Source organism: Ranitomeya imitator, chromosome 1 (assembly GCF_032444005.1).
Source record: "Ranitomeya imitator isolate aRanImi1 chromosome 1, aRanImi1.pri, whole genome shotgun sequence".
In the NCBI taxonomy this organism is placed as follows: domain Eukaryota; kingdom Metazoa; phylum Chordata; class Amphibia; order Anura; family Dendrobatidae; genus Ranitomeya; species Ranitomeya imitator.
Genome location: NC_091282.1, coordinates 4,077,850 through 4,100,405, shown reverse-complemented (window position 1 = coordinate 4,100,405; position 22,556 = coordinate 4,077,850). Strand labels below are relative to the sequence as shown.

Sequence of the window (22,556 nt, the reverse complement as noted above, 5' to 3'; positions counted from 1 at the left end):
AGAAGAACCGGCGACCGGACCATGGGCGCCGCCATTTTGGAAAGACCGCGCATGTTTAGTCAACCCGCAAACCGGAAGCGCCTGCCGGCTCCACCCCCGGCTCCCCAGCGTTCCGGAAACGCTCAGTGAGCGATGCAGGACGCCGGGAATGCCCAGCAGTGCTCCGGACGGCGCTCCACTTCCGACGCCGCAACCACACCACCGCACCTCACTGCCGCCGTCTGCTCAGGGGGGGGGAATGAAACTTACCAACGCCGGCTTCCGGAGACAAGGAATCCTCCGGACCCTGCTCCCTGCTGCCAACGCCACTGACGTGCAGTCCAGCCTGGACCACCGTGGCGTCTCCAGGACTTTCCGCACCGGTCGAGGTAGGAGACCCCCCCCCCGCTACCAGATTCGACCGGCCGGCCTGGGCTCCTTACGAGATGAAATCTGTAGGATCCTGTCCCTCCAGGAACAGGAAACCAACTGATGCATGGGGAGAGGTGCCGCCCTTTTGTATCTGTAGGTTTCCTGTTCCTGAAGGGCGGATCCCCTCTCTCGTAGTGCTGTCATGGGAGTCCGAATAAATAAAGTTCTGGACTTTCTGCACCGGCCAACAATAGCACAGCAGGATCCAGATCGCTGCTGCCTGTCAAACACAATGATATCGCTATCCAGGACGCTGCAACGTCACGGATCGCTAGCGATATCGTTCAGTGTGACGGTACCTTTACTCTGCTGTGCGGTGCTTTGCAGCAGAGAAAGCTAAGTGTGGTGTTATTGTTTCTTTGTCCATTTCTAGTTTGTGCATTCACCTTTTGGTATCGTGTTCCCCTCACTCTCATATTGTTTATTCCTGTTTATTTGCTTTGTGGTGCTGTTTACACTGTTCACCCCCTGGGGTGGGGGTTCGGTTCAGGGTTTAACAGGAGACAGGGACAGGTCGGTGACTTGGGCCTCCCTACCTTCAAGGGTACCCCCAAGTTAAGGAAAGACAGGGCTTCCCCCAGCCTGAGGGGCAGTTCAGGGGCCCAGATTCCTCATCTCCTGTTTTCCTATTTCTTGCTCGTGACATTATAACCAACTCTCCCATATTTTTTTTTTCTGGTGAGCCATGGCTCAAATGCAGGCCTTTGCCCAACTGCTTCAGACCCTCACCGAGGAGTGTAAGGTGCTGCGGGGTGAGGTGGTGCAGCAGCTGCAGCAGTTGGTGGGGTTTTGGGCTTCGGCCCAGGTACATACTCAACCAGAGCCCAAGATATTTCTTCCCGACAGGTTCTCTGGAGGGAGAGATAAATTTTTGGTTTTTCAGGAGGCCTGTAAGCTTTACTTCAGGCTCCGACCTCATTCATCAGGGAGTGAGGAGCAGCGTGTGGGGATAATAACCTCCCTTCTTAAGGGTGATCCCCAATCCTGGGCTTTCTCCCTGTCGGACGGTTCTCCATCTTTACTGTCAGTGGACGAGTTTTTTGCGGCCTTGGCGCTTGTGTATGGGGACCCTGATGGCATCTCCCTGGCAGAATCCCGACTGCGTAAAGTCAAGCAGGGGGCTCGGCAGGCTGAGGATTACTGCTCGGAGTTTAGGAGATGGGCCACTGACACACAGTGGAATGACCCTGCCCTTAGGAGCCATTTTAGGCCGGGTCTGTCTCCAAGGTTGCAGGATGCTCTTGTGCAGTATGCCGCCCCCAGGTCATTGGAGGCCGCCATGTCCCTTGCCATCCGGGTAGATAGAAGCTTGAGGGAGAGACATACACCTAATGCGTCTCCGGTAGTCCTTGCTAGGGAGGAGGACACACCTGAGCAAGTGGAGGAACTCATGCAGGTGGGAGGCGTTGTTTCTCAGACGGGGTTGCCTGCGGTTCGCCGTGATGTGGGGGCACGCTTTTACTGTGGGCAGACTGGTCATTTTATTGGTGTCTGCCCGGCTTGCGCCAAAATACCGGTTCCATCTAAAAAGCCGCATTCCCATGGTCGTGTGGAGGGAGGCAACCAGGGAGTGTATATTTCCTCCATATCTTCTCCTGTCAGCTGAAGTAGTGGTTGGCGGGGTCACTGAGTGTATACCGGTGCTTGTGGACAGTGGAGCAGGTGTCAATCTGGTGGATGCTCATTTTGTCCAGACCCATGGCCTGAGGTGTAGAACACTAACTAAACCCCTAAGTGTCCAGGCCATTGACTCCGTACCACTCAGCCAGGGGTGGGTGCCCCAAGTCGTGGATGATATACACCTGCGTATAGGGACTCATCATGAGGAGTTCCTGTCGTGCTACGTCTTGGGGGGGGGGGGGGGAATACCAACACCCATCGTTTTAGGACTCCCTTGGTTGAAAAAACACAACCTGGTCATAGATTGGCGGTCAAGGGAAGCGGTCAGCTGGGATCAGTCGTGTGAGGGCTACAGCCCAGGGGCAGCTGTCTCTGCCGTCCTTCTACAACCTACCCCTTCCTCTCCAGTGGGGGCAGCAGAGATGCTGCTAGAGAGTAGGGGCAAGACTCTTCCCTCACTACATGCTAACCCGGTGGGTCAGAGACCTCTTAGGAGGAGGGGTCAGGGCAGGGTGGTGGTTCCCTCTGAGCATAATGGGGGTGTGAGTTTGGTGACACAGGGGGACACCTCTGTTGTCAATTCCTCTGGAAATTCACCATCTTGTGGCAGACGCATGCATGGAAATAAACGTTCAGGTCCGGACCTGGGTGTGAATGAGTATGTATGGGTGTCCACCAAAAACATCAGGTGGCAGTGTGCAACTGGGTCCTGGAGTTCCAGGGTGATTGGGCCATATCGGGTGTCAGCCATTCTCAGCCCAGGGACTTATCAGTTGGAGTTACCCCCAGTTATGCATATACACAACTCATTCCCCAGGTCGGCGCTCTGGAGATTTGTGGCACCTCTGGAGCCATCACTGGTGGCATTTTCATCAGGCCATGTTGGCCGTAAACCTGAGTCAGGTGACTGCCGAGGTGAACGTTGGTGGATCGAGGCGTCCTCACCATAGGTTGTTATGTGGTGAGGTTTGATGTTGAGTGTCCAGAGGCCACTCATTGTAAGGAGGGTACTGTCACGACCCATGTTTGGATCTGTGGCAGATCTGGTTTCCCTCAGATATAAACTTTTTTTCCTTTCTGGTCATTGGGGGTTGATGCAGTTTACTCCCCCCGGTGGCCGCTGGTGATATTGCATTGCTGCCTGGTCAGCTGATGTTTGTGACCACTCCCACCTTCCTTTATAAGGTCACCTGGTGCATCAGCTGACTGTTCGTTATACAGGTCCTTTGGATACCAACCTTGCTGGAATAGGAGGTTGCTGAGTGCTGTTGTTCTACAGCTGAATACTTATTCCTGGTGCCTTACTCTGCTGTGCAGTGCATTGCAGCAGAGAAAGCTAAGTGTGCTGTTATAGTTTCTTTGTAGTTTGTGCATTCACCTTTTGGTATCGTGTTCCCCTCAATATTATTTGCTTTGTGGTGCTGTTTACACTGTTCACCTCCTGGGGTGGGGGTGGGAGTTTAGTTCAGGGTTTAACAGGAGAAAGGGACAGGTCGGTGACTTGGGCCTCCCTACCTTCAAGGGTACTCCCAGGTTAAGGAAAGACAGGGCTTCCCCCAGCCTGAGGGGCAGTTCAGGGGCCCAGATTCCTCATCTCCTGTTTTCCTATTTTTGCATCATGACAGTGAGAGCCGGACTAGCAATCATCTGAGCGAGCACTGCCCCCAGCAATAATGTGCTGGGGAAAAAATCTCCCTAAGGAAAGCAGGTCACTGAGAAAAGTCTGAGCTGTGACAGAGGCCGGCGGAGGGTTGCGAGTGGGGAGAGGATGGAACACGGCTGCCTCTGACAGAGGCCGGTGGAGGGCCGGGAGTGGGGAGAGAATGGCGGAGGGCCGGGAGTGGGGAGAGGACGGTGCACGGCTGCCTCTGACAGAGGCCGGTGGAGGGCCGGGAGTGGGGAGAGGGTCGGGAGTGGGGAGAGGATGGAGCACGGCTGCCTCTGACAGAGGCTGGCGGAGGGCCGGGAGTGGGGAGAGGGTCGGGAGTGGGGAGAGGATGGAGCACGGCTGCCTCTGACAGAGGCCGGCGGAGGGTTGCGAGTGGGGAGAGGATGGAACACGGCTGCCTCTGACAGAGGCCGGTGGAGGGCCGGGAGTGGGGAGAGAATGGCGGAGGGCCGGGAGTGGGGAGAGGACGGTGCACGGCTGCCTCTGACAGAGGCCGGTGGAGGGTCGGGAGTGGGGAGAGGGTCGGGAGTGGGGAGAGGATGGAGCACGGCTGCCTCTGACAGAGGCCGGTGGAGGGCCGGGAGTGGGGAGAGGATGGAACACGGCTGCCTCTGACAGAGGCCGGTGGAGGGCCGGGAGTGGGGAGAGGGTCGGGAGTGGGGAGAGGATGGAGCACGGCTGCCTCTGACAGAGGCCGGCGGAGGGCCGGGAGTGGGGAGAGGGTCGGGAGTGGGGAGAGGATGGAGCACGGCTGCCTCTGACAGAGGCCGGTGGAGGGCTGGGAGTGGGGAGAGGACGGTGCACGGCCGCCTCGCTGCACTCTTGATTTCCATACACACTCTAGGTACTAGTCTTAGATCAGACAGGGGGACGCTCCACACTGGAGGTAAACCCCTCCAATTACGCTTCCAATCATTTTCATACGTTCCCATGAGGGAAAAGAGACTGTCAGCAGCTTGGTGCTACCTCATCTGAGAGCAGCACCACATGTACCTGATAGACCCACATGTACGTGAGCTGTAGTCATGTACTGGTAATCTCCTGCTGATAAAACACTCATTGTAACAACAGCACACAGACTAAGGCCCCCCTTCACACACCCTGATATTACCGAAACTGGAAAAACCAGTAACACCGCTATTTAGGTCAGTGTGTTACAGATGTGTGGCATCCGTGTACTGCCTCAGTGTAACACGTACCGGCGCCTGGGAAAAGCCGTACATTTCATACAGTTTGCGCTGTTCCCAGGTGCTGAAGGCAGCTCTCATCATGGTTGCCTGGTCTCCATGAGATCTGCGCGACCAGGAGACACTGATGAAAGTTATATTCAGCGTTCACTGTGTACATCGTGAATAAACACATAAAAAAACCACAAGTGGGGTCCACCGTAATTTTCATAACCAGCAGAGGGAAAGACCACAGCTGGGCGCTGATGTGAAAATTCTGGGAAAGGGGCCAACAACCCTATAGGTGCCCAGGCTATTAACAGCTCACAGCGGTTTGCTTAGCCTTTACAGGTTAGTTTACGGGGGAACCCCAAAAAGAAAAAATGATGCAGGGTCTCCAAAGGCAAAACAGACAGCTGTGGGCGGATATTAAAAGCCTGGAGAGTGGCCATGGATATTGTCCCCCTCCCAGACAAGCAGCAGCCCTCAGCCACCTCAGAAATGGCGCATCCATTAGATGCACCAAATCTGGCACTGAGCCTCCGCTCTTCCCACATGCCCTGCTGTGGTGGCAAGCAGGGCTGTGGAGTCGGAGGTAGTTTTGGTTGGAGTCAGTAGAAATGTACCGACTCCAGCTTTAAAAAAAGTGTATTAATATTTCATAATTGAACTTTCATATGAATTTTATAAATGTTACTCAAATATATATGTTCTATCAAACTATGAACAACAGTGATAAGCAGTTCTGCAGGAGATAGAGACATTTCTTAAGGTACCTTCACACTGAACGATAACGATCTGTGACGTTGCAGCGTCCTGGATAGCGATATCGTTGTGTTTGACAGGCAGCAGCGAACTGGATCCTGCTGTGCCATCGCTGGTCGGAGCTAGAAGGCCAGAACTTTATTTCGTCGCTGGATCTCCCGCTGACATCGCTGAATCGGCGTGTGTGACGCCGATTCAGCGATGTCTTCACTGGTAACCAGGGTAAACATTGGGTTACTAAGCGCAGGGCCGCGCTTAGTAACCCGATGTTTACCCTGGTTACCAGTGTAAATGTAAAAAAAAAACAAACACTACATACTTTCCTTCCGCTGTCTGTCCCCGGCGCTCTGCTTCTCTGCACTGTGTAAGCGCAGCGGCCGGAAAGCAGAGCGGTGACGTCACCGCTGTGCTCTGCTTTTCGGCCGGCGCTTAGTGCAGAGAAGCAGAGCGCCGGAGAGGACAGACGCCGGAATGTAAGTATGTAGTGTTTGTTTTTTTTACATTTACACTGGTAACCAGGGTAAACATCGGGTTACTAAGCGCGGCCCTGCGCTTAGTAACCCGATGTTTACCCTGGTTACCAGGAGACTTCAGCATCGTTGGTCGCTGGAGAGCTGTCTGTGTGACAGCTCTCCAGCGACCACACAGCGACGCTGCAGCAATCGGCATCGTTGTCTAGATCGCTGCAGCGTCGCTTAATGTGAGGGTACCTTTACTTCCTGTGTGTCAATGTTCTCCACTGCCCTTATCTAATCTTATACTTGGTTAACCTCATACTGCCCCAACCCCCCTACTTACAACGTATGAAACTGAAAGTGAAAATGAAAGTCAAAGAACACAGCCAGTACATTTCAGCAGAATTTTTCATGTGCACTAAAAGAAATTGAGAAATTTGACCGATCAAAAATAACAGCGCAACAAGTGATTCCTCTGTATCCTGACATTGTCAGAGATGTTGTCCGAGTGGTTACTGCTTTGCCACCAACCCAAGTTAGTGTAGAGAGGTCGTTCTCTGCTTTCAGAATAATTAGATCATATTTGAGGGCATCCATGAAGGAGGATCTGACAGAGGCAATACTTTACTGAGGACAAATCTATAGATTTCTTCTTAACTGCATAACCGTGTTTATTGCATATTTACTTACAAGAGTTTAGAAAAGTTTATAAAAGTTATTTGCTATATTCTAATTGAATTCGAATAAATATAGTTTTTGCTCTAAGTGGTCTGATTACTTATATGATGGTGAGAAACTGAATAAGCACAATGTTAATATTTGACAACAGTAAATTTATTGTTACGAATTGGCAATTTATGAAGGAGTCGGAGTCGGAACCTGATAAAATCCAGGAGTCTGAGTCGCAGCTGGCTTACCAACTCCACAGCCCTGGTGGCAAGAGGAGCAATAGCTGAGGGGTGGAGGTAAGCTGTTTTATGGCCGATGACAACAAGCCCAGGGTGTAGTAATGGAGGGGTCTATAAGACACCCCCATTACTAACACCATAGACAACTGTACTGCATTATAGATTGCTGTATATCAGCACTGAAAGGCGGTGGCCGTAACTCGTATCGGCCAAAACTGGTGACAGGTTCCCTCTAATGTCAGCTCACCGCTGCCCGCTTACCGTTTGCTGGTTAAAAATTATAGCGGACACAAAGTCATTTTCTTTCTGAGGCCTCCCGTAAACATGTCAGCGTGTTTTACTAATGGACACAAGGACCTTGGAAACACGCCGACATGTGCACAGACCATTCATTAGAACGTGTATATGTGTAAGGGTCTCCTTCCTGTGCTTACTCTGCTGCCTTCTCTGGCAGTAGGGCCATGGCCGCCGGTTACATAGTACCCATACCAAACACCGCTTACTTTTTGGCACATAAGATGGACGTCGTCTTTGGCACATGTGCTGTGTCTCCAGAGAGGTCTTCAGCGTTGTCTCAAATGTTGGGGGAGCAAGAAGCTGGAGAAATACATGAGGGAGACGAGATTTCTAATCATTCATGGACGCTGGAGACTTCTTCATGAGTGGAAGACGTCTAAACGTCAACAAGGTCTGGAGGATCCGCCAGTGATGTGTAGTGCTGTATGCTCATGCGCGCCGCTCATGCTCTGCCGGTCTCACCCACGTGGTCACCACTGTCTCATCTGCCTCTTCTTGTGGCCAAGTCTAAAATCCACCCATCCTAGGCAGAATCCTGCAGAGTGATACATAAAGTCATGAACGTCGTCCACAAGTCGTTGGAAGTCGTCAACAAGTCGTCGTAGAAAAAAAGCGTCAGCGTTGTCGACAAGACGTGAGCATGCCCTGTCCGCAGAAGCACTCTAACTAGCACTGTTCGCAGTTCTGTCTCTTTTACCTCAGGTTTCTCCCGTCAGTCTCTTTTACCTCAGGTTTCTCCCGTCAGTCTCTCTTTTACCTCAGGTTTCTCCCGTCAGTCTCTCTTTTACCTCAGGGCTCTCCCGTCAGTCTCTCTTACCTCAGGTTTCTCCCGTCAGTCTCTTTTACCTCAGGGCTCTCCCGTCAGTCTCTCTTTTACCTCAGGGCTCTCCCGTCAGTCTCTTTTACCTCAGGGCTCTCCCGTCAGTCTCTCTTTTACCTCAGGGCTCTCCCGTCAGTCTCTTTTACCTCAGGGCTCTCCCGTCAGTCTCTTTTACCTCAGGGCTCTCCCGTCAGTCTCTCTTTTAGCTCAGGTTTCTCCCGTCAGTCTCTCTTTTACCTCAGAGCTCTCCCGTCAGTCTCTCTTTTACCTCAGAGCTCTCCCGTCAGTCTCTTTTACCTCAGGTTTCTCCCGTCAGTCTCTCTTTTACCTCAGGTTTCTCCCGTCAGTCTCTTTTACCTCAGGTTTCTCCTGTCAGTCTCTCTTTTACCTCAGGGCTCTCCCGTCAGTCTCTTTTACCTCAGGGCTCTCCCGTCAGTCTCTTTTACCTCAGGGCTCTCCCGTCAGTCTCTTTTACCTCAGGTTTCTCCCGTCAGTCTCTCTTTTACCTCAGGGCTCTCCCGTCAGTCTCTTTTACCTCAGGGCTCTCCCGTCAGTCTCTTTTACCTCAGGGCTCTCCCGTCAGTCTCTTTTACCTCAGGTTTCTCCCGTCAGTCTCTCTTTTACCTCAGGGCTCTCCCGTCAGTCTCTTTTACCTCAGGGCTCTCCCGTCAGTCTCTTTTACCTCAGGGCTCTCCCGTCAGTCTCTCTTACCTCAGGTTTCTCCCGTCAGTCTCTTTTACCTCAGGGCTCTCCCGTCAGTCTCTCTTTTACCTCAGGGCTCTCCCGTCAGTCTCTCTTTTACCTCAGGGCTCTCCCGTCAGTCTCTCTTTTACCTCAGGTTTCTCCCGTCAGTCTCTCTTTTACCTCAGGTTTCTCCCGTCAGTCTCTCTTTTACCTCAGAGCTCTCCCGTCAGTCTCTCTTTTACCTCAGGGCTCTCCCGTCAGTCTCTTTTACCTCAGGGCTCTCCCGTCAGTCTCTCTTTTAGCTCAGGTTTCTCCCGTCAGTCTCTTTTACCTCAGGGCTCTCCCGTCAGTCTCTCTTTTACCTCAGGTTTCTCCCGTCAGTCTCTCTTTTACCTCAGAGCTCTCCCGTCAGTCTCTTTTACCTCAGGTTTCTCCCGTCAGTCTCTCTTTTACCTCAGGTTTCTCCCGTCAGTCTCTTTTACCTCAGGTTTCTCCCGTCAGTCTCTTTTACCTCAGGGCTCTCCCGTCAGTCTCTTTTACCTCAGGGCTCTCCCGCCAGTCTCTCTTTTACCTCAGGGCTCTCCCGTCAGTCTCTTTTACCTCAGGGCTCTCCCGTCAGTCTCTTTTACCTCAGGGCTCTCCCGTCAGTCTCTTTTACCTCAGGGCTCTCCCGTCAGTCTCTTTTACCTCAGGTCAGTCTCATTGACTGGAGGGGTCTCAGGTCACTTATTCAGTCTCAACTGACTCTTCTCAGCGTCCTTACCGCTCATGATTATGTCTCTCTCGTCCTCTCGGTTATATCCATTTTTCTGCCTCAGTCACCAGTGATATAAGACACCAACGTTAAACTGTTAACTAGAGCTCCGCGAACATAAAAACACAAACTGTCTCCGTAGCCGGCGCCATATTGGTGGAGATGTCATATTCATTGACAAGGGAATAAAGTCTTCATAAAGATGGCGGACACCGCAAACTGCTGGAGGTCAGAAAACTACAAAGCGCATGCGCAGAAACAGGTCAGACACTAGCGGAACAGGAAGAGAGAGAGAGAACAGGAGGGCGTGGTCTGTGAGTGGCTTATAAGTGGAGCGTACCATCTCCGGAGCGGAGGGGGAGCGCAGTGTGGCGTCAACCGGAACTGGCTGCGGCTGTGAGGTGGAATGTCTGACGCCAAGTAATTATGTAATGTCCGGCGAATAATGTGTATGTGTGACTTACCTCACGTGTGATGGCCCCGGTATAACGGCCCCTACACCCCCCCCAATTATGGCCCCGGTATAACGGCCCCTACACCCCCCCCAATTATGGCCCCGGTATAACGGCCCCTACACCCCCCCCAATTATGGCCCCGGTATAACGGCCCCTACACCCCCCCCAATTATGGCCCCGGTATAACGGCCCCTACACCCCCCCCAATTATGGCCCCGGTATAACGGCCCTTACACCCCTCCCCCCCCATTATGGCCCCGGTATAACGGCCCTTACACCCCTCCCCCCCCATTATGGCCCCGGTATAACGGCCCCTACACCCCCCCCAATTATGGCCCCGGTATAACGGCCCTTACCCCCCCCCCCCCCCATTATGGCCCCGGTATAACGGCCCTTACACCCCCCATTATGGCCCCGGTATAACGGCCCCTACACCCCCCCCAATTATGGCCCCGGTATAACGGCCCTTACCCCCCCCCCCCCATTATGGCCCCGGTATAACGGCCCTTACCCCCCCCCCCCCCCCATTATGGCCCCGGTATAACGGCCCCTACACCCCCCCCAATTATGGCCCCGGTATAACGGCCCTTACCCCCCCCCCCCCCATTATGGCCCCGGTATAACGGCCCCTACACCCCCCCCAATTATGGCCCCGGTATAACGGCCCTCACCCCCCCCCCCCCCCCATTATGGCCCCGGTATAACGGCCCTTACACCCCCCCCCCCCCATTATGGCCCCGGTATAACGGCCCTTACCCCCCCCCCCCCCCATTATGCCCCGGCATAACGGCCCTTACACCCCCTCCCCCCCATTATGGCCCCGGTATAACGGCCCTTACACCCCCCATTATGGCCCCGATATAACGGCCCCTACACCCCCCCCAATTATGGCCCCGGTATAACGGCCCTTACCCCCCCCCCCCCCCATTATGGCCCCGGTATAACGGCCCCTACACCCCCCCCAATTATGGCCCCGGTATAACGGCCCTCACCCCCCCCCCCCCATTATGGCCCCGGTATAACGGCCCTTACACCCCCCCCCCCCCCCCATTATGGCCCCGGTATAACGGCCCTTACCCCCCCCCCCCCATTATGCCCCGGCATAACGGCCCTTACCCCCCCCCCCCATTATGGCCCCGGTATAACGGCCCTTACCCCCCCCCCCCCCCCATTATGGCCCCGGTATAACGGCCCTTACCCCCCCCCCCCCCCCATTATGGCCCCGGCATAACGGCCCTTACCCCCCCCCATTATGGCCCCGGTATAACGGCCCTTACCCCCCCCCCCCCCATTATGGCCCCGGCATAACGGCCCTTACCCCCCCCCCCATTATGGCCCCGGTATAACGGCCCTTACCCCCCCCCCCCCCATTATGGCCCCGGTATAACGGCCCTTACCCCCCCCCCCTCCCCCCCATTATGGCCCCGGTATAACGGCCCTTACCCCCCCCCCCCCATTATGGCCCCGGTATAACGGCCCTTACCCCCCCCCCATTATGGCCCCGGTATAACTGCCCTTACCCCCCCCCCATTATGGCCCCGGTATAACGGCCCTTACACCCCCCCATTATGGCCCCGGTATAACTGCCTTACCCCCCCCCCCCCCATTATGGCCCCGGTATAACGGCCCCTACACCCCCCCCATTATGGCCCCGGTATAACTGCCCTTACCCCCCCCCCCATTATGGCCCCGGTATAACGGCCCTTACACCCCCCCCCATTATGGCCTCGGTATAACGGTCCTCACACCCCCCCATTATGGCCCCGGTATAACGGCCCCTACACCCCCCCCATTATGGCCCCGGTATAACTGCCTTACCCCCCCCCCCATTATGGCCCCGGTATAACGGCCCTTACACCCCCCCAATTATGGCCCCGGTATAACGGCCCCTACCCCCCCCCCCCATTATGGCCCCGGTATAACGGCCCTTACACCCCCCATTATGGCCCCGGTATAACGGCCCTTACACCCCCCATTATGGCCCCGGTATAACGGCCCTTACACCCCCCCATTATGGCCCCGGTATAACGGCCCCTACACCCCCCCCATTATGGCCCCGGTATAACTGCCTTACCCCCCCCCCCATTATGGCCCCGGTATAACGGCCCTTACACCCCCCCCCATTATGGCCCCGGTATAACGGCCCCTACCCCCCCCCATTATGGCCCCGGTATAACGGCCCTTACACCCCCCCCCCCATTATGGCCCCGGTATAACGGCCCTTACACCACCACCCCCCCCCCCCATTATGGCCCCGGTATAACTGCCCTTACACCCCCCCCCCCCCCCCCCCCATTATGGCCCCGGTATAACGGCCCTTACACCACCACCCCCCCCCCATTATGGCCCCGGTATAACTGCCCTTACACCCCCCCCCCCCATTATGGCCCCGGTAGAACGGCCCTTACACCCCCCCCCATTATGGCCCCGGTATAACGGCCCTTACACCCCCCCCCCCCATTATGGCCCCGGTATAACGGCCATTACACCCCCCATTATGGCCCCGGTATAACGGCCCTTACACCCCCCCCCCATTATGGCCCCGGTATAACTGCCTTACCCCCCCCCCCCATTATGGCCCCGGTATAACGGCCCTTACACCCCCCATTATGGCCCCGGTATAACGGCCCTTACACCCCCCCCCCCATTATGGCCCCGGTATAACGGCCCTTACACCCCCCCCCCCCCCATTATGGCCCCGGTAGAACGGCCCTTACCCCCCCCCCCATTATGGCCCCGGTATAACGGCCCTTACACCCCCCATTATGGCCCCGGTATAACGGCCCCTACACCCCCCCCCCCCATTATGGCCCCGGTATAACGGCCATTACACCCCCCATTATGGCCCCGGTATAACGGCCCTTACACCCCCCCCCCATTATGGCCCCGGTATAACTGCCTTACCCCCCCCCCCCATTATGGCCCCGGTATAACGGCCCTTACACCCCCCATTATGGCCCCGGTATAACGGCCCCTACACCCCCCCCCCAATTATGGCCCCAGTATAACGGCCCTTACCCCCCCCCCATTATGGCCCCGGTATAACGGCCCTTACCCCCCCCCCCCCCTCCCCCCCATTATGGCCCCGGTATAACGGCCCTTACCCCCCCCCCATTATGGCCCCGGTATAACGGCCCTTACCCCCCCCCCCCCATTATGGCCCCGGTATAACGGCCCCTACACCCCCCCATTATGGCCCCGGTATAACTGCCTTACCCCCCCCCCCCCCCCCCCCATTATGGCCCCGGTATAACGGCCCCTACACCCCCCCCCCCATTATGGCCCCGGTATAACTGCCCTTACCCCCCTCCCCCCCCATTATGGCCCCGGTATAACGGCCCTTACACCCCCCCCCCATTATGGCCCCGGTATAACTGTCCTCACACCCCCCCATTATGGCCCCGGTATAACGGTCCTCACACCCCCCCATTATGGCCCCGGTATAACGGCCCCTACACCCCCCCCCCATTATGGCCCCGGTATAACTGCCCTTACCCCCCCCCCCCCATTATGGCCCCGGTAGAACGGCCCTTACCCCCCCCCCCATTATGGCCCCGGTATAACGGCCCCTACACCCCCCCCCCAATTATGGCCCCGGTATAACGGCCCTTACCCCCCCCCCCCCCCCATTATGGCCCCGGTATAACGGCCCCCACACCCCCCCCAATTATGGCCCCGGTATAACGGCCCTGACCCCCCCCCCATTATGGCCCCGGTATAACGGCCCCTACACCCCCCCCAATTATGGCCCCGGTATAACGGCCCTTACCCCCCCCCCCCCCCCATTATGGCCCCGGTATAACGGCCCTCACACCCCCCCCCCCCCCATTATGGCCCCGGTATAACGGCCCTTACCCCCCCCCCCCCCCCCCCCCATTATGGCCCCGGCATAACGGCCCTTACCCCCCCCCCCATTATGGCCCCGGTATAACGGCCCTTACCCCCCCCCCCCATTATGGCCCCGGTATAACGGCCCTTACCCCCCCCCCCATTATGGCCCCGGTATAACGGCCCTTACCCCCCCCCCCCCCCCCATTATGACCCCGGTATAACGGCCCTTACCCCCCCCCCCCCCATTATGGCCCCGGTATAACGGCCCTTACCCCCCCCCATTATGACCCCGGTATAACGGCCCTTACCCCCCCCCCCCCCCATTATGGCCCCGGTATAACGGCCCTTACCCCCCCCCCCCATTATGGCCCCGGTATAACGGCCCTTACACCCCCCATTATGGCCCCGGTATAACGGTCCTCACACCCCCCCATTATGGCCCCGGTATAACGGCCCCTACACCCCCCCCCATTATGGCCCCGGTATAACTGCCTTACCCCCCCCCCCCCCATTATGGCCCCGGTATAACGGCCCCTACCCCCCCCCCCATTATGGCCCCGGTATAACGGCCCTTACACCCCCCCCCCATTATGGCCCCGGTATAACGGCCCTTACACCCCCCCCCCCCCCCATTATGGCCCCGGTATAACGGCCCTTACACCCCCCCCATTATGGCCCCGGTATAACGGCCCTTACACCCCCCATTATGGCCCCGGTATAACGGCCCTTACACCCCCCCCCCCCCCATTATGGCCCCGGTATAACGGCCCTTACACCCCCCCTCCCATTATGGCCCCAGTATAACGGCCCTTACACCCCCCCCATTATGGCCCCGGTATAACGGCCCTTACACCACCCCCCCCCCCCCCATTATGGCCCCGGTATAACTGCCCTTACACCCCCCCCCCCATTATGGCCCCGGTAGAACGGCCCTTACACCCCCCCCCATTATGGCCCCGGTATAACGGCCCTTACACCCCCCCCCCCCCCATTATGGCCCCGGTATAACGGCCATTACACCCCCCATTATGGCCCCGGTATAACGGCCCTTACACCCCCCCCCCCCATTATGGCCCCGGTATAACGGCCCTTACACCCCCCATTATGGCCCCGGTATAACGGCCCTTACACCCCCCCATTATGGCCCCGGTATAACGGCCCTTACACACCCCCCCCCCCATTATGGCCCCGGTATAACGGCCCTTACACCCCCCATTACGGCCCTTAAACCCCCCATTATGGCCCCAGTATAACGGCCCTTACACCCCCATTATGTCCCCGGTATAACGGCCCTTACACCCCCCCCCTCATTATGGCCCCGGTATAACGGCCCTTACACCCCCATTATGGCCCCGGTATAACGGCCCTTACACCCCCATTATGGCCCCGGTATAACGGCCCTTACACCCCCCCCCCCATTATGGCCCCGGTATAACGGCCCTTACACCCCCCCCCATTATGGCCCCGGTATAACGGCCCTTACACCCCCCCCATTATGGCCCCGTTATAACGGCCCTTACACCCCCCTATTATGGCCCCTGTAATAATAATAATAATAATAATAATTTTTATTTATATAGCGCCAACATATTCCGCAGCGCTTTACAAATTATAGAGGGGACTTGTACAGACAATAGACATTACAGCATAACAGAAATACAGTTCAAAACAGATACCAGGAGGAGTGAGGGCCCTGCTGCTCGCAAGCTACAAACTATGAGGAAAAGGGGAGACACGAGAGGTGGATGGTAACAATTGCTTTAGTTATTCGGACCGGCCATAGTGTGAGGCTCAGGTGTTCATGTAAAGCTGCATGAACCAGTTATCTGCCTAAGTATGTAGCAGTACAGACACAGAGGGCTAATACTGCATAAAGTGTATGAGAACATGATGCGAGGAACCTTTTTTTTTTTTTTTATTATAAATAGGCCACACAGGGATCGTTAGGTTAATGCATTGAGGCGGTAGGCCAGTCTGAACAAATGAGTTTTTAGGGCACGCTTAAAACTGTGGGGATTGGGGATTAATCGTATTAACCTAGGTAGTGCATTCCAAAGAATCGGCGCAGCACGTGTAAAGTCTTGGAGACGGGAGTGGGAGGTTCTGATTATTGAGGATGCTAACCTGAGGTCATTAGCGGAGCGGAGGGCACGGGTAGGGTGGTAGACTGATACCAGGGAGGAGATGTAGGGTGGTGCTAAGCCATGGAGTGCTTTGTGGATGAGGGTAGTAGTTTTGTACTGGATTCTGGAGTGGATGGGTAGCCAGTGTAATGACTGGCACAGGGTAGAGGCATCGGTGTAACGGTTGGTGAGGAATATGATCCTGGCTGCAGCATTCAGCACAGATTGGAGCGGGGAGAGTTTGGTAAGAGGGAGGCCGATTAGTAGAGAGTTACAATAGTCCAGACGAGAATGAATAAGTGAAACAGTCAGAGTTTTTGCAGAGTCGAAATTAAGAAAAGGGCGAATTCTAGAAATGTTTTTGAGATGCAGGTAAGAAGAGCGAGCCAGTGATCGGATGTAGGGGGTGAATGAAAGGTCAGAATCAAGGATGACCCCAAGGCAGCGGGCATGTTGCTTTGGAGTAATGGTGGAACCGCACACGGAGATGGCAATGTCAGGCAAAGGTAGGTTAGTAGAGGGAGAGAACACGAGGAGTTCAGTTTTTGACAGGTTTAGTTTCAGATAGAGGGAGGACATGATGTTAGAGACAGCGGTAAGACAATCATTGGTGTTTTCTAAAAAGGTCGGTGTGATATCGGGAGCAGAAGTGTATAATTGGGTGTCGTCAGCATAGAGATGGTACTGGAAACCAAATCTACTGATTGTTTGTCCAATAGGGGCAGTATACAACGAGAAGAGTAGGGGGCCTAGGACTGATCCTTGAGGAACCCCAACAGTAAGGGGAAGGTGAGAGGAGGAGGAACCAGCAAAACATACAGTGAAGGATCGGTCAGAGAGATAGGAGGAGAACCAGGAGAGAACGGTGTCCTTGAGGCCGATGGAGCGGAGCATAGTGAGGAGGAGCTGATGATCCACAGTGTCGAATGCTGCAGAGAGATCCAAGAGAATTAGCATGGAGTAGTGACCATTAGATTTAGCTGTTAGTAGGTCATTAGAGACTTTAGTGAGGGCAGTTTCAGTAGAGTGTAAAGAGCAGAAGCCAGATTGAAGAGGGTCGAGAAGAGAGTTATCTGAGAGATAGCGGGTAAGACGGGAGTGGACCAGGCGTTCGAGGAGTTTAGAGATGAAGGGAAGATTAGAGACAGGTCTATAATTAGCGGCACAGTTTTGATCAAGGGATGGTTTTTTAACTAATGGATGTATGATGGCATGCTTAAATGAGGAGGGAAAAATACCGGAAGTGAGGGAAAGGTTGAATATTTTTGTTAGGTGAGAGGTGACAGCCGGGGAAAGGGACTGGAGGAGATGTGATGGAATGGGGTCACTGGTGCAAGTGGTCGGGCGAGAAGATGCAAGGAGCCTGCTTACTTCTTCTTCTGTAACTGGTTCAAAGTCAGAGAGTGAACTAGATGCAGTGGGGGAGGGAGGACAGTGCATGGTATGAAGAGATTGGGAGATGATTTCCTGTCGAATGTGGTCAATTTTTTCTTTGAAGTAATTGGCCAGATCGTCAGCACGGAGATCCGTGGTTGGGGCCTGCTCTCTTGGGTTGAGTAGGGACTGGAACGTGTCAAAGAGACGTTTAGGGTTATTGGACAGGCAGGTGATGAGGGTGTTGAAGTAGGTTTGTATAACTGCCCTTACACCCCCCCCCCCCATTATGGCCCCGGTATAACGGCCCTTACACCCCCACCCACCCCCCATTATGACGCCGGTATAATGGCCCTTACACCCCTCCATTATGACGCCGGTATAACGGCCCTTACACCCCCCATTATGGCCCCGGTATAACGGCCCTTACACCCCCCATTATGGCCCCGGTATAACGGCCCTTACAACCACCCCCCCCCTCATTATGGCCCCGGTATAACGGCCCTTACATCCCCATTATGGCCCCGGTATAACGGCCCTTACATCCCCATTATGGCCCCGGTATAACGGCCCTTACACCCCCCCCCCCCCATTATGGCCCCGGTGTAACGGCCATTACACCCCCCATTATGGCCCCGGTATAACGGCCCTTACACCCCCACCCCCCATTATGGCCCCGGTATAATGGCCCTTACACCCCTCCATTATGACCCCGGTATAACGGCCCTTACACCCCCCATTATGGCCCCGGTATAATGGCCCTTACACCCCCCATTATGGCCCCGGTATTACGGCCCCTACACCCCCCCCCCATTATGGCCCCGGTATAACTGCCCTTAAACCCCCCATTATGGTCCCGGTATAACGGCCCTTACACCCCCATTATGGCCCCGGTATAACGGCCCTTACAACCCCCCCCCCCCCCCTCATTATGGCCCCGGTATAACGGCCCTTACACCCCCATTATGGCCCCGGTATAACGGCCCTTACACCCCCATTATGGCCCCGGTATAACGGCCCCTACACCCCCCCATTATGGCCCCGGTATAACGGCCCTTACACCCCCATTATGGCCCCGGTATAACGGCCCTTACACCCCCCATTATGGCCCCGGTATAACGGCCCTTACACCCCCCATTATGGCCCCGGTATAACGGCCCCTACACCCCCCTCATTATGGCCCCGGTATAACGGCCCTTACACATCCCCCCCCCCCCCATTATGGCCCTGGTATAACGGCCCTTACACAATGGGATTGGTGAGGATACCGGAGGAGAGAGGACCCTGCACGAGAGGGCTCACAATCTACAAGGGATGGGTGAGGATACAGGAGGAGAGAGGACCCTGCCCCCGAGGGCTCACAATCTACAAGGGATGGGTGAGGATACAGGCGGAGAGAGGACCCTGCACGAGAGGGCTCACAATCTACAAGGGATGGGTGAGGATACAGGCGGAGAGAGGACCCTGCACGAGAGGGCTCACAATCTACAAGGGATGGGTGAGGATACAGGAGGAGAGAGGACCCTGCACGAGAGGGCTCACAATCTACAAGGGATGGGTGAGGATACAGGCGGAGAGAGGACCCTGCACGAGAGGGCTCACAGTCTACAAGGGATGGGTGAGGATACAGGAGGAGAGAGGACCCTGCCCGCGAGGGCTCACAATCTACAAGGGATGGGTGAGGATATAGTAGGAGAGAGGACCCTGCCCGCGAGGGCTCACAATCTACAAGGGATGGGTGAGGATACAGGAGGAGAGAGGACCCTGCCCGCGAGGGCTCACAATCTACAAGGGATGGGTGAGGATACAGGAGGAGAGAGGACCCTGCCCGCGAGGGCTCACAATCTACAAGGGATGGGTGAGGATATAGTAGGAGAGGACCCTGCCCGCGAGGGCTCACAATCTATAAGGAATGGGTGAGTATACAGGAGGAGAGAGAACCCTGCCCGCGGGGGCTCACAATCTATAAGGGATGGGTGAGGATACAGGAGGAGAGAGGACCCTGCCCACGAGGGCTCACAATTTACAAGGGAAGGGTGAGGATACAGGAGGAGAGAGGACCCTGCCCGCGAGGGCTCACAATTTACAAGGGATGGGTGAGTATACAGGAGGAGAGAGAACCCTGCCCGCGGGGGCTCACAATCTACAAGGGATGGGTGAGGATACAGGAGGAGAGAGGACCCTGCCCGCGAGGGCTCACAATCTATAAGGGATGGGTGAGGATATAGTAGGAGAGGACCCTGCCCGCGAGGGCTCACAATCTATAAGGGATGGGTGAGTATACAGGAGGAGAGAGGACCCTGCCCGCGAGGGCTCACAATCTACAAGGGATGGGTGAGAATACAGTAGGTGAGGGTAGAGCTGGTCATGCAGCGGTTTGGTCGATCGGTGGTTACTGCAGGTTGTAGGCTTGTCGGAAGAGGTGGGTCTTCAGGATCTTTTTGAAGGTTTCGATGGTAGGCGAGAGTCTGATGTGTTGTGGTAGAGGGTTCCAGAGTAGGGGTGATGCACGAGAGAAATCTTGTATGCGATTGTGGGAAGAGGAGATAAGAGGGGAGTAGAGAAGGAGATCTTGTGAGGATCGGAGGTTGCGTGTAGGTAAGTACCGGGAGATGAGGTCACAGATATACGGAGGAGACAGGTTGTGGATGGCTTTGTACGTCATGGTTAGGGTTTTGTAGTGGAGTCTCTAGGCAATGGGGAGCCAGTGAAGGGATTGACAGAGGGGAGAGGACGGGGAATAGCGGGGTGACAGGTGGATTAGTCGGGCAGCAGAGTTTAGAATAGATTGGAGGGGTGTGCGAGAGTGTTCGAGGGGAGGCCACAGAGCAGGAGGTTGCAGTAGTCAAGGTGAGAGATGATGAGGGCATGGACTAGGGTTTTTGCAGATTCATGGTTGAGGAATGTACGGATCCGTGAAATATTTTTGAGTTGAAGGCGGCAGGAAGTGGAAAGGGCTTGGATATGTGGTTTTAAGGAGAGATCAGTGTCAAGGATTACCCCGAGGCAGCGAGCTTGTGGGACTGGGGAGAGTGGGCAGCCGTTTACTGTAATGGATAGGTTCGTTGGGGGGGGGGTCGCATGAGATGGGGGAAAGATGATGAATTCTGTTTTGTCCATGTTAAGTTTCAGAAATCTAGCGGAGAAGAAGGATGAAATAGCAGACACACATTGAAGGATTCTGGTTAGTAGGGAGGTGATATCTGGTCCAGAGATGTAAATCTGTGTGTCATCAGCATAGAGGTGATACTGAAAGCCATGAGATGGTTACTTTTTGTTGGTTGATTCCTTGGTCTTCTGATGTCTCGGTATATTGAGCTGCCTCTGGTTACATTTTGTCGGTTGATTCCTCGGTCTTCTGATGTCTCGGTATATTAATCCCATATGACGTACTATCCCGTCGAGGTGACCTGGGACTTAATTCCCAGTGACGGGATAGTACGTCATAGTGGATCGGCCGCGCTCACAAGGGGAGTGCGGCCGGGTGTCAGCTGACTATCGCAGCTGACATCCGGCACTATGTGCCAGGAGCTGTCACGGACTGCTCCAGGCACATTAACCCCCAGCACACTGCGATCGCACTGTTCCGGGGGCATAGGGAAGCATCGCACAGGGAGGGGGCTCCCTGCGTGCTTCTCTGAGACCCTTGGTACAAGGCGATGTGCTCACCTTGTACCGAATGTCTCCTCCCTGCAGGCCCCGGATCCAAAATGACCGTGGGGCTGCATCCGGGTCCTGCAGAGAGGTGGCTTACCAAGTGCCTGCTCAGAGCAAGCACTGTGAAGCCTGGAGCTGTGCACGTCAGATCGCTGATCTGACACAGTGCACAGCAAAGTGTCAGATCAGCGATCTGTCACTATAACATGATGAACCCCCCCCCCCCCCCCCAGGTGCAAAGTTATAGTGTAAAAAAACAATATATTCAGATGTGGATAAAGAAAAAAAAATATACCGTATATATTGTTCCCATAAATACATTTCTTATTTCTTTTAATACTAAATATGTGTACTTTTATTGTTTTTTTTATTATCGCCGCATCTGTAACGACCCCACGTATAAAACTGGCCCACTAGTTAACCCCTTCAGTGAACGTGGTAAAAAAAAAGCAACGAGGCAAAAACCAATGCTTTATTATCATACTGCCGAAAAGTGGAATAACACGCGATCAAAAAGACAGATATAAATAAGCATGGTACCGCTGAAAACGTCATCTTGTCCCGCAAAAAACGAGCCGCCACACAGCATCATCAGCATAAAAAAGTTATAGTCCTGAGAATAAAGTGATGCAAAAATAATTATTTTCTATATAAAATAGCTTTTATCGTATAAAAGCGCCAAAACATAAAAAAATGATATAAATGAGGTGTCGCTGTAATCGTACTGACCCGAAGAATAAAACTGCTTTATCCATTTTACCAAACGCGGAACGGTATAAACGCCTCCCCCAAAAGAAATTCATGAATACCTGGTTTTTGGTCATTCTGCCTCACAAAAATCGGAATAAAAAGCGATCAAAAAATGTCACGTGCCCGAAAATGTCACCAATAAAAACGTCAACTCGTCCCGCAAAAAACAAGACCTCACATGACTGTGGACCAAAATATGGAAAAATTATAGCTCTCAAAATGTGGTAACGCAAAAAATATTTTTTGCAATAAAAAGCGTCTTTCAGTGTGTGACGGCTGCCAATCATAAAAATCCACTAAAAAACCCGCTATAATAGTAAATCAAACCCCCCGTCATCACCCCCTTAGTTAGGGAAACATAAAAAAATTCACAAAAGGTATTTATTTCCATTCTCCCGTTAGGGTTAAAGGGAACCTGTCCCCCCCCCCCCAGGTGTTTGTAACTAGAAGAGCCCTCTTGTGCAGCACTAATGCTGCATTCTGACAAGGTGGCTTTTTACTTACAAGCGCCTGCACACGCTGGAATAAACACTTATAAAATGTGCCCCCACATTACATACCCTGAAATCGTCCCGGGGGCGGGACTTTCCTTCCTAATTAGATGCAGCAGAGCCGTCACTCCAGAGCTGTGTGCGCGTCGGGCGCCACCTCCTCTTGCTGCTTTATCATCCCCGGCGCCTGCGCTGTAAGTGTTTATTCCGGGCATGTGCAATTGCACTTCGTACTTACGGCGCGCACAGCTCTGGAGTGACGGCTGTGCGGTATATTGATCAGCTCCAGTTCTCTCATGGCACCGCTGCGTGGGAAAGTTCTCACA

General features: G+C 54.7%; 2 protein-coding genes across 7 annotated transcripts in view; one reads left to right on the top strand and one right to left on the bottom strand.

The window, feature by feature from the left end:
• Positions 1–9,652, bottom strand: part of GBA2 (glucosylceramidase beta 2) — a 215,028-nt gene extending 205,376 nt beyond the window's left edge. The window contains exons 1-2 of one of the 2 annotated variants that reach the window (XM_069745496.1): positions 9,483–9,652; positions 7,498–7,826 (exon numbers count right to left, since the gene is read on the bottom strand). In XM_069745496.1, the coding sequence (XP_069601597.1) occupies positions 7,498–7,534 (37 nt within the window). In that variant the 5' untranslated portion in view covers positions 7,535–7,826; positions 9,483–9,652. The remainder of the gene's footprint in view (positions 1–7,497; positions 7,827–9,482) is intronic. The other variant, XM_069745492.1, reaches the window with a different exon arrangement.
• RGP1 (RGP1 homolog, RAB6A GEF complex partner 1) overlaps positions 1–22,556 on the top strand; it is a 391,618-nt gene that overhangs the window by 324,283 nt on the left and 44,779 nt on the right. Inside the window, exon 1 of one of the 5 annotated variants that reach the window (XM_069745520.1) lies at positions 9,837–9,969. The exons of 1 other annotated variant lie outside the window; for it this stretch is intronic. The gene's annotated coding sequence lies outside the window, so the exon portion shown is untranslated. Of the gene's footprint in view, positions 1–9,836; positions 9,999–22,556 lie in introns of those variants that run through there. 3 more of the 5 variants (XM_069745529.1, XM_069745522.1, XM_069745533.1) reach the window with 3 other exon arrangements.